We start from the raw sequence: 12,166 nt of genomic DNA on the forward strand, positions 1-12,166 counted from the left end.
AGATTAGGTATGGTTGCAGGAGAAGTTTTGAATTCCAAAGAATCTGAAGGACAGGAAAGACAGAGCCTGGAATTCAGTCCCATCTCTGACAGTTTACCAGCTGTGGTCTTGATCAAGTTACTTAGCTGCTTTCTGCCTCAGATTCTTCTGTAAAATGAAGAAAATTTGAGATTTAAACGTCAATTATATAAAGCATGTGTGTGGCTATATGTAGGGTGACACTGCTACTGGGCAGAAGTCTCATCCCATGGCTTCAGACAGTCCTTAACTGACTTCTCTGTATCCTGGGTAGGATAGGTTGGGCGTCAGGCCTCTCCGATGATTTAACTGTACACAGTTGAGTTGGGAATCTTTCTTTTTCCAAAAACCTTAGGGCCAAAATCACCTTTTCACTGTCAATTCCCCTTACTGTATATCTCTTAGGACTCCCCCACGGCTTCTTCATTCCTAGTAAAAAGCTCTTCTAGTTCCAGTTTAGGAGAAAGCAGAAAGGCAGGGGAAATGATCTTTACTTAAAGTAAGGTTGTAACTCAACCTTTTAGTCTCTAGAGGGCAGTGTGGATACGTTTGCCCCGGGTCCACAGCTAGCCAATGACAAGTTTTCACTCCCACACCAAATGATAAAAGGGTAATAGCAAACAATTTCTGTTAGTATCCTTTATTCTGACATGAGCAGTTACAGTCTTCCTACTTTGGGGCGTTAAAATGTCATCAAGTGACGACTTTTTAAAATAAATTGACAACTAAGCAAAATTAAAAAGATGTCTGTTTCGTGTTGGTTCTATAATTTGAGGAGAAATGCAGCTGGTCCAAGGGATCTCGAAGGCTTTGAACCACCACTTTAGGCCCCATTTCTGATCTCATTCCTGGACATAAAAGAATTGAGCGCTTGATCTTGTTTTCTCTAAAAGGCAAACAGGGCTGTTGTAGTTGCAACACAGGCGTTTGTCAAAAAATAGGTTAGAGACGGAGCTCACCACCGGGAGAAAGCCGGCTGGATCCCGAGGCCTCTAGTGAAAGCACCTTGTGTCTCAGCTGGTGGGGCGGGTCGGGGACATCTCTCAGCCCAACCTTTGGAGTCCTCATCACCTTCCACTGCCCGGGTTCCGGACATCATGAGGTCCCACTCCTCGTCTGGCGGGGGTGGAAGCAAAAACAGCCCGTCCTAGCTCCGAGCCCCGGTGGCGCGCCGCCTGCCTCGGCTTCCAGGAGGCGGGCACAGCAGCTGGGAGGCGGCCCGCCGCCCGCCAATGGCTGGGGGACGAGCCGAGGGGAGAGAGTGGTCCTTTACTCCGGCACAACGTCACGGCGCAGGCCCCGCCCCTTCGCCGGCAGCCGCTGGGCGCTGAGCGGGTAAAAGAGACACTGCGGACGCCGAGCTGGGTAAGGAGGCTGGGGCCGGGAGAGGGAAGAGGAGGAAGCAGGGTTAGTAACCTGGGCGGCGGCGGCGGTCTTGGCACCCAGGGGTGCTCCGAATTCTAAGGACAGCAAAACTGCCAGTACCTGCCTCCACTCCCGCTAGCTTTGTGCTCCTGGGCCGCGGCGGGGCGTTGCTACAAGACACTCCTGGGCCAGCTGTTGGGCAGTGACATGGAACCGGGTGCGTGGGCCCCGGTGCTGGACATATCCATGTTCTACCCAAAGTGACTGGCCACCACCCGCACAAGGGGGTGGCCCCCGTTTTGCAGCAGAAGACTGCCTCTCCCAAACCTGGGACACTGGGCTGACCGAGTTCACCTACAAGTCAGCTCTACCTGCACTGCCAGTCTGGTTATAGTGGGCTGCTGGGATTGAGGGAAAGTGGGAGGGAGAGTGAGGATCCCAAGGCCCAGGCGTAAAATGCAGACTCTGCTCCTATTCCTAGCTTCCTCGCAGTTTCTGTGCCGGCACCCCTCTTTAGCATCTCATCAGCAGTTCTGACTCTTCTCACCCCTCCCTGCTTTGGCCCTCCTGGGGTCAGTGATCTGCTCAGTGCTGTAAGGAAGAAACTGCTGCAGGCCAGAGCAGAAAAATTACCCTCTTCCTTCTCTAGCCCATCCCCTGACATCCTGGCCATTAACTCCTCAATTTGCTGAGCTCACTGGAATGGCATAGACAAGGTAGGGGTTGGGGTTGGTCCAGATTGGGGTCCAGTTCCCAGCCGGGTTCAATTTTTATTTTTTTAGGGTGGGTGGAGGGAAAAGCCTTCAATGATAATGCTATTACTTGTTTGCTCATCACAGCAGCTCTGCTAGGTAGATCTCATTTCATAGATGAGGACACAAGTTCAGAGAGGCTTGGTATCCTGCCCAGGAGCAGGGCTGGTTAAGGGCAGGACTGGTTTTATAAAAGCAAAGCAGTTTGACTCCAGCATCCGAGTTCCTTCACCTCCCACTCTTTTTTCACCTTTTTGTCTCTCTTTAAGTGAGTACACCCCGCGGCTGTCCTCTGCTGACTTCAGAAATAACTGGCAAGGGCTTCCCCAGTGGCGCAGTGGTTGAGAATCTGCCTGTCAATGCAGGGGACACGGGTTCGAGCCCTGGTCTGGGAATATCCCACATGCCGCAGAGCAGCTAGGCCCATGAGCCACAACTACTGAGCCTGCGCACGTCTGGAGCTTGTGCTCCGTAACAAGAGAGGCCGCGACAGTGAGAGGCCTGCGCACCGCGATGAAGAGCGGCCCTCGCTCGCTGCAACTAGAGAAAGCCCACGCACAGAAATGAAGACCCAACACAGCCAAAAATAAAATAAAATAAACAATAAATAAATTAATAATAATAATAAACTGGCAAACTGGACAGTAGACTTTTGGCTTCTGCCCTTTAGGCCCTGGCCCCCATTGTTCTCTGTAGTGGACAAAGTAGAGAGTAGAGGATGGGAGACAGGTGATTCTAGGAGACTCTCTCCCACCCCCCATTCCTTTCCATCCTGTCAGCATATTCTGTCTCCGAAGTTCTCCAAGTTTTCTCTAAGGGCCCATTTGGACCCCCATTTCCATTCTTTGGCCTCATTACCACAGAAAAAGTTTACCCATTTGTCCAGAGAGCTCCTAGCTGATCTCTGTGTCCTCCTCCCACCCATTCCCTCAAGCTACCCTAATCTCATCCCTGATGCAGGACTCCCTGTCTTGATCCTGGAATCTTCCTCCTATCCTAGGTCTGCCGTAATGCTGCTGCTGCACAGAACTGTGGTCCCAGGGCTCCGACAGGCCTACAGGTAGGCCATCCAGTTCCTAGCCCATATCTCCTACTCCCTGTACCTTTATGACTCTTACCTTATCTGCCAGATTAAGATGGTTGAGGTAGTGGCCAGGGAGGAAAGGGAAAGCCATGTCCCACTTGTCCCACCCATCCCTGAGAAACTAAGTCCCAACTGAAGAAACCAATGGCTAACCTGGGAGAGGTACACCCCAGGCCTTCCCTAGCCCTTTCTTATGATCAGAAGCGTGCTACTAAGAAGACTTCTCTCTCTTCCAGACTCAAGTCAGCCCCTTCAAGGCTCTGCATTCGGGCCTGCTCTACGAATGATTCATTTCAGCCACAGTGCTCCAGCCATGCCATCTCTGGTGATAACTCCAGCACCAGGGGATGGAGAGTAATGGGGACTCTTCTAGGGCTTGGTGCAGTGTTGGCCTATCATGACCACCGGTGCAGGGTAAGTAGGGAAGGAAGGGACTTCACTGTCAGAACAAAGGCCATAGTGAGCTGCCCAGGCAACCCAGGCTTTACCACAGAGCCCACGGTGACACTGCTTCATGCACAGTAGAGATGGAATTTGTTACCTCCATTTCCCAGTGGCCACAACTTTGTGGGTTGGGTCAGGGTGAAGTGAGTGATTTCTTCTTAACATTTTGTTCCCTTTTGCCTCACCCCTGCCCTGCCTGCAGGCTGCTGAGGAATCACCACACCTATACACGAGGGAGGAAGTGAGATCCCACAGCAGCCCTGAGACTGGGATCTGGGTGACTTTGGGCTCTGAGGTCTTTGATGTCACAGAATTTGTGGACCTACACCCAGGGGGTCCATCAAAGCTGATGCTAGCAGCCGGGGGTCCTCTAGAGCCCTTCTGGGCCCTCTATGCTGTTCACAACCAGTCCCACGTGCGAGAGATACTGGCTCAGTACAAGATTGGGGAGCTGAGCCCCGATGACAAGGCAGCCTCCATCTTGAAGACCTCTGACCCTTATGCTGATGATCCTATACGTCACCCAGCCCTGAAGGTCAACAGCCAGCGCCCCTTTAATGCGGAGCCCCCGCCTGAGCTGCTGACAGAAAACTACATCACACCCAACCCTATCTTCTTCACCCGTAATCATTTGCCTGTACCTAACCTTGACCCAGACACCTATCGCCTACATGTAGTAGGGCCACCTGGGGGTCAGTCACTGTGCCTATCCCTGGATGACTTGTACCAGTTCCCTAAACACGAGATCACTGTCACTCTGCAGTGTGCTGGCAACCGGCGGTCTGAGATGACTCGGTTCAAAGAAGTAAGAGGTCTGGAGTGGAGTGCAGGGGCCATTAGCACTGCACGCTGGGCTGGGGCACGGCTCTGTGATGTGTTAGCCCAGGCTGGTCACCAGCTCCCTGAAACTGAGGCCCATGTCTGCTTTGAGGGACTGGACTCAGACCCCACAGGGACTGCCTATGGAGCATCCATCCCTCTGGCTCGGGCCATGGACCCTGAAGCTGAGGTCCTGTTGGCATATGAGATGAATGGGCAGCCTCTGCCTCGTGACCATGGCTTCCCTGTGCGGGTGGTGGTTCCCGGTGTGGTGGGTGCCCGCCATGTCAAATGGCTGGGCAAAGTGAGCGTGGAACCAGAGGAAAGTTACAGCCACTGGCAGCGGCGGGACTACAAAGGCTTCTCTCCATCTGTGGACTGGGACACTGTAGATTTTGACTCGGCTCCATCTATTCAGGAACTTCCTGTCCAGTCAGCCATCACACAGCCCAAAGATGGGGAGACAATAGAGTCGGGGGAGGTGACTGTCAAAGGCTATGCATGGAGTGGTGGAGGAAGAGCTGTGGTCAGGGTGGATGTGTCTCTGGATGGGGGCCTAACCTGGCAGGTGGCTGAGCTGGATGGAGAGGAACAGCGTGCCCGAAAGGCCTGGGCCTGGCGGCTATGGCAGCTGCAAGCCCCTGTGCCAGCTGGGAAAAAAGAATTGAACATCGTTTGTAAGGCTGTAGATGACAGCTACAATGTTCAGCCAGACACAGTGGCCCCAATCTGGAACCTGCGAGGCGTGCTCAGCAATGCCTGGCACCGTGTCCATGTCCATGTTGCTCCATGAGAAAGTGAAATGGAACCATCTACTCTCCAGAACCACCTTCTAAACCCCTTTCCACACCCATCCCTTGGCCTCATTACCACAAAAAATCCTTCCCTCCACCTCTCCATGTCTTGGATCACAACCCTGACTATGCCTTCTGAAGCCACACACAGGTACATGCATTGCACACTTCCACCCAGGCACCTGCTCCCCTTTGACTGGAGGTGTTACATACCCCTCCTGGCCGCTGACCCAGTGCCTTAGAGGAGGTAAGAGCTGCTGGAGCAAAGGGCTAGAAGTAGGAAAAGTAATTCTGGAAGTAAGTGCTATTTTCTCTACCTACCCTATCTCCATTTCTAATGACTGTCACCACTGAGGCCTTATTTTGCTTTTCTTCTTGGATTCTTCAGAGAATGTGTGAGGATATGTGTAAGAAAAGTGTATATGCAACTTTTTACTACGTCTCTAGGTTGCCAGGGGTCGTGAAGGGCGCAACTCTCTCCCTTTATTGTTCCACTTTTCTAAATACATCAATAAAATATCTGTTTAAGACTACCACTCTGAAAAAGCAAAAAAAGATTATGACCTTTGGGACTTGTTGAGGCTGCGGAGCGAGCAAGTTGCAGGAGGGCGGTGCACTGATTGGTACTGGGATATCTAGTGAGACAACCCAAAACAAACAAGGTGGGGGGAAGGGCAAAAGGAAGCGGGGGCAGGGAAGTCAAGATTGGGGTTTCCTTCTCTGAAGTCTCAGTATGTGCGGGGCTACTTAGGTGAATGACCTCAGGATACCCCCCAAGAGAGGAAATTTTTTTTGATTCGGCATCCTTAAGCCCCTCCCCCACACAATTCCTACGCATTTGGCAGGAAAGGCAAAGAATGCTAAGAGGTCAAAATCAATATTGTCTTAGGGGCGGCAAAGGCAAAACTTGGCACTAGGGGCAGATGTGCCACGGCAACTAGGGCGTCCAACCGTGGCCTTGTTTGCAACGTAGATGCAGATGAAGGGGCAGTCATTTAGTTACCCTTTGCCTGCGACCGCGCCTTTAGGACTTGAATCTTTCGGCGCTCGGCTACTCTCCCCTAGCTCTTCCTCCCTTGTCTCCCCGGCTTGTGGGCGCTCGGTGTTCAGCCACGCCGCCTGTCGCCTGGTAGTGGGGCCGGAAGTTGTTCGGGGGAGGGGGGACAGCCGTGCTGGGGGGGTTTATGGGGGGGGCCCGTCCCTCCTCAGGTGAAGCAGCTGATGGAGATGGAGCCGCCGCCGCCCCTGAGCGCCCGGGTCCCGCCTCCGGCCCGGTTGCGGCCGGCTCAGTGACCCCACTCCCCCCGCACTGGGCCGCCCGGGCCAGAGTGGGGGACCCCCGCCGCCCCGCCCCCTTCTCCCCCAATACCTTACCCTCTCCCTCTCCCACCCAGCCTGCGCGCGCGCGGAGCTCCCTCAGGTGAGTGAGGGGCGGGGTTTGGGCGAAGCGCGAGGGGCGGGGCCTCGGCTGCCGGGGGCGGGGCCTGAGGGGCTTGGGTGTGAAGGGAGGGGGACACGTGGGTGGGGGCCAGGCGGGAAGAGGGTCGCTGGGTGGGTTGCGGCCCAAGGGAGGAAGCTGGCATGGAGGGTTTGGCGCGAGGCCACAGGATTGAGGGAGATGTAGCAGGGACCTAGGCGTCCTAAAAGGGCGGGAGATGGGTCACGGCAGAGGACCGAGGACAGGCGGGAGCTGGTGTGCGCGAGGCTCCTTCGTGGGGTACAGCTGGGGTAGAACAGAAGGACAGGATAGCTGGGGTAGAACAGAAGGACAGGACGGAGAAAGGAGAATTAGACTGGGTACCTGGGCAAAGAAGCGAGAGGCGGCGCGGGGTTGGGTGGGGGCAAGGTGTCCGTCAAGAAGGTTAGAGAGAAAGACATAGGCCTAAGTGGGAAGACTGGGAGGCAGTGAGCAGAGTGGGAGAAACATGTGGTAAAGAAGAAACTTAGGGTGGAGCGAAAAGTGCTGTCTGGGGTACTATGTAGGGTGAAAAGTCCAGGGAACCTGAGAAGCAAGGTAGGGAAAGAAGAGATTCATTGCCTAGGAGCCCTAAGGAAGAAACACAGAGGAAGCCCTGGGGCAGACCACCAGAGGGTACAGCAGACTTGGGAAGCAGGTCTAAACTGAAACAGCCTTCCCTGTACCTCCTCACACAGCCCCATCCACAGTTATTGTCTTCCCCCTTGTAGTTGTAGATTCTCACTGTTTGATTTCTATCCTTTTTTTTTTTTTTTTTTAAATTATGACTGGTCCTGTCTGGTGACAATGTTTAGTGGGAACATGGACCTTTAGATATGAGATGTTTAGGAAATATGGTACCCCGTTTCCCCCTCCAAGGTCATGAATTTACTGACTCTGCTTCTAGGAAGATTTGATGTATTACGAACCACATTGTGTCAAAGTTTGCACACCTTCTTTCACCTCAGTCCCTTCTATAAGCAAAACTGTCTACTGTTGTGATTTATCCACCCCCACTTACATGTCTTATAGCTCCAGGTACACTCCAGCCTCCCCGGTCCGAGCCCTCAAAGCATCAGTGGTGAGCATGGTATGGTTGTGACCTGCTCATAGGTCAGCTCTAGGCCTTCCGACATCATGGCCAAGCAGCAGACTATTGAGGCCTGGCTGTTTCCCCTTAATGCTACTTGTTCACTTTGTCTGGGTGAAGGTACATGTCCATGTCCTTAGGAAGCAATAAAAGCAGGTGTCTGACTACCTAGAATATTTCCACTTAAGATAACTCAGATTCTGAGGACAAACCAGATAAAAGGCCAAATCAGACACCCTTTGGGTGTAGCATCTTATTTGGTAGGGGTATGTGAAATGCCCAGCTAGGAATTCCTCATCCCCTCATGGGTCTGCCAGTAGGTCAGTGAATCTTGCTCTGTGGTGTGCGGGGGACTTCAGCCTTCCCCACTTACAGCCTAATTCAGAGAATCCAGACTGTTCCCTGGGTCATGAGAACTGTCAAAAGAGTGGCTCCTGAGATAAAAATAAAGTCTTTAAAGAAGAAAATAGCCTTACCATTGGGAAGCAGAAGAGGTCTCAGTGGAGCTTCTGGGATGGGCCCGAGGATGGTGGGAGCTGCCCTCAATATGGCAGCTTCAGAATTATATCTTGTCCTACTCAATAGATGCTGATGTCTCAAGCACAAAACATAATGTTTTTGTTGCCCACTGAGTGCAGTTAGTTAGTTCAATTGTAGCTTCTGGGCAATCCCCTTACTCTCAGTAGGTTTGGAGGACTTGGCTCAGAAATAAGCTCTGACTTTTTTCCAGTGGAAAATGCAACTGAAAGTTTATTTCTTATTTCCTCTTAGTACATGCTTAGTACTTCCCAGCATGGGAGGAACATTATCCCATCTTTTATCCTACCTTCCCCACCCAACATCCACAAAGAAATTATTTCCTCCCTGACTGGCCATCTCTCTTCCCTCAACACACACACACACACAAAATAGTCAAGGAAAAATAAAAAGTTATTGTAGGGCAGGTATTTCTAGCCTCATTTCACTCCGTAGGAACAAATAGGAGTGTGGAACCCTGTGGGTATAGACAATGCCACAGGCAGAGGGACTCCCTTTGTTGGTCTCTTGACCCTGCTGGAGAAAGCTCTGAATTCCAGGCTCTTTCATTTGCCTCCTTTTCTCAGAAGAGTTGGGGACTCTATTGGAAACAGAGAGACAGGTTCAAGGTCTTTCAGAGGAAAGCATCTAAGAAAGGGTAGTGCTGATATGAATGGCCTGGTCCCCCCCAAGGGTCATTGACCTTGCAGACTCTGCTAGAATACGTATGCTGGTCTAATCCTTGAGCCAAGGAGCCCTGTTCCTACATTAAAGAGATTTAGTGAGAGTCTAGGTTGGCTTTTTCCTCAGGCCCATAATCTCTGAAAACAGACATGGGAGGGAGAGGATTATTTCTTTTCCCATCCATAGACCTGTGTTTGTAGTTCAAGGACTTAAGTCACTAAGATGGAGACCCCAAAACTGTCCATTTCATCACCCAAGAAAGTAGGCAAGCAGAGGAGCCCCAGACCTTGCTATGGCAAGATTTGATTTTGTGCTGTAGTAGAAAGAAGCCCAGACTGGTAACCTGGGTTCTATTTGTCCTACTTCTATCGCTAACCAGATAGGTGACTCTGGGCTTAGTTTAACTCTTCTGTTAAAAACCAAAAGATTGGAGATCATCTCTCAACTCCATTCTAGCTCCAAGATTCTCTAGGTCCTGGAGCACCCCTGCCCCAGGCCCTCCAAATGAACAGAGGCTTACTAAATTGGACTGTCAGAGCAAGATTCGTTGTTAGCAGAGGAGCCTGAAAACATCTTCCTGGCCCAAACAACAGTGAGCTCTTTTAGTCACCATGCATTAGGGACTTCTGGCCAGGACTGCCACCAAAGGCAATTGTTTCTGTCTCTTCCACCTTTTTGCCACCCTACCCCAATCAGAATAGTTAATTGAGACTTCCATGTCATTTCAAACTTCACTTGAGATAGTAAACCCTGTTTTGGGCATCTTTGGCTTCAAAACCTATTATTATAAAACTCAGATTGAACTGCCCTGCTCTACTTTACCCACCCCTGCCAAAAGGTACAGCTGAACAGCAGTGACCTTGTGGAGCCTTTCTGTAAACACAGGGCTTATGTACTCAAGGGTATACCCCAAAACCCCAGAAAGTATCATCTCATGTGCATCACACCTGGTGATTTAAACTGTTTAGTTTGGCCCTTTCCTTAGTCCTGAAATGAGACATGGGAGGGGTGAGATTGTTTCTCCTCCCACCCATAAACCTTAGCCTTCTCTCTCTTCCGCAGTCTATGTGGGGAGGCCAGGGAAGCACAAAGAACAAGAGAAAAGATGCATCCAACTGAGAGCTAAAAGGAGACAATGAGGTGATATTTTCCCACTGCCCAGGTGTTGTGTTTCCAGCTCTTACCCCTTCTTATTTTAGAGACTGGCCATTCCTAGGGTGACCTGGGAATTCATCCCTCCACACTGCTCCCCAAGCACTTGGATAACAAAGCTGAGCTGTCCTCATCTGTGTTATAAGTAAACAGTAAATAAGTAAATATTTAAATATGTAAATAAGTATATCTACAACCTGGTGAAAATGAATCAGATCTTTCTGCTGTAAATACAGACACATAAGCTGAGAAAAGGTTGGTGGGTTTCCTTCAGAGGGCACTAGGTTGACCCTAAAGATCACTTCAGAGCTGCAAATCGCTCAATGTCTAGGTCTGGTTCCTGGCAAGGGGCGTGTAGTCAGGTTGCAGACAATACCTAATTCCACCTCTTCTCTCAACCCTTTACCCTTTCGCCCTCCCCAGTTTTTCAAAGTCCTGATAGAGAGCAGAGCCAGCTTTGTGATTCCAACATTTTTTTGGCTGAGATTTCATTCAGTTCAGGAAGGCACAGACAGGAGAGGGTGATGCTTGGGTTTGGTCCACTTCTAGTACCTGCACTGCTCAATCCCAGGCAGGTCAGAAGATCTGTCTTGTTCATAATTACTGGGCAAATATCATATGATATTGCTTATATGTGGAATCTAAAAAAAGCTACAAATGGACTTATCTACAAAACAGAAATAGAGTTACAGATGTAGGGGAAGGGGGGTAAGGGAGGGGAGGGATAAATTGGAAGATTGGGATTGACACATACACACTACTATATATAAAATAAATAACTAATAAGGACCTACTATACCTACTGTATAGCACAGGGAACTCTACTCAATACTCTGTAATGGCCTATATGGGAAAAAAATCTAAAAAAGAGTGGATATATGTATAACAGATTCACTTTGCTGTACACCTGAAACTAACACAACATTGTAAATCAACTATACCCCAGTAAAAATTTTTTTTTAAATCACTGGGCTCCACCTCAGATCCCAGATCCTAAGAGAGACCAGAGAAAAAAATTTCCCCTCCTCCCTATTGCAACCAAAAGGATGGCATGGATCCTTGCCCCTCTCTCCACTTTCACCCTCTTTCCCAACAACATCCTTCTCACTACCTTTCTACCCACTAAGCCACATGGAGTGTGCTTTAAATTCCAATTTTGGAGTTTCACTGGATCAAACAGGATTCTTTAGAGGATTTGAAGAGCTTTAATTACTTGTGATGTCCATATCCTTTCAGGCTTTCAGAGCCACTACATAGAGAAAACTTGACTTTCTGATATTTTTTTCACCAATAGTTAGAGCTGTGGGAACATTTTTGTGGAGAGGGGGAGATGAGGGTGGTAGCTGATGCCTGACCTTGGAAGTCAGACCTTGGATTGGTCTCACCTGCTGCTTCTCAGGAAGTGTGGTGGGAAATCTTCTGTCTGGAAGGGATACCCATTTCTGCCCATTCCTGTTTAAATGCGATATCATGTTGATGGAAGAAAGCCAGGGCCATGGAGGATTCTTATTATGGTGCCAGGTGCATTCAAAAGAACAGGGAAGAAAGTCTTTGTCTCAGGTTACAATGACCAGCCTTTCCTCCCTCCTCATAAAAATACTTCCTTTTGAATTGGGAGGCTGGCTGTTTCTAGTTGCTTTGTATTCAGCTCACTGAGCTGAATTTACAGTACATATGTGCCTGCGTCCATCACTGAATGGTGTCTGTGTTGCTCTAAAGCCAGTTTCCTTTTGAGATCTTTGAACCAAACCTGTGTTGTGTCACTAACTTCTCCCTCTCTATGCCTCCTCTCGTTGTGGTGTGTCTCCAGTTGGCACTGCCTAATTTGACCCAGTTCCTCTAAGGAGACAGTAAGATCTTCCTGGCAGGCCAGGCAGGGGAGAAAGTTCTTTGAGGGGCAGGGAGTGGGAAGGTGCAGAGGGATATGCTGCCTGAAGACTTGAGCAAACAGTGAAGTCCATCTCCTGATGTGCTCCTGGCTCTCAGAATACC

General features: G+C 50.2%; 1 protein-coding gene across 2 annotated transcripts; it reads left to right on the forward strand.

The window, feature by feature from the left end:
• Nucleotides 1–1,316: 1,316 nt before the first annotated feature.
• SUOX (sulfite oxidase) lies at nucleotides 1,317–5,807 on the forward strand. Of its 2 annotated transcripts, XM_082850682.1 has the most exons (5): nucleotides 2,041–2,099; nucleotides 2,405–2,864; nucleotides 3,136–3,195; nucleotides 3,456–3,633; nucleotides 3,866–5,807. In XM_082850682.1, the coding sequence occupies exons 2-5, from the start codon at nucleotides 2,854–2,856 to the stop codon at nucleotides 5,273–5,275; spliced, it is 1,659 nt and encodes a 552-aa protein (XP_082706808.1). In that variant the 5' UTR covers nucleotides 2,041–2,099; nucleotides 2,405–2,853; the 3' UTR covers nucleotides 5,276–5,807. The 2 variants fall into 2 exon arrangements, with proteins under 2 accessions (XP_082706809.1, XP_082706808.1); XM_082850683.1 differs by lacking the exons at nucleotides 2,041–2,099; nucleotides 2,405–2,864 and adding an exon at nucleotides 1,317–1,383.
• The last annotated feature ends 6,359 nt before the right edge of the window (nucleotides 5,808–12,166 follow it).

Source organism: Leucopleurus acutus (assembly GCF_964270905.1).
Source record: "Leucopleurus acutus genome assembly, chromosome: 11".
Classification (NCBI taxonomy): Eukaryota; Metazoa; Chordata; class Mammalia; order Artiodactyla; family Delphinidae; genus Leucopleurus; species Leucopleurus acutus.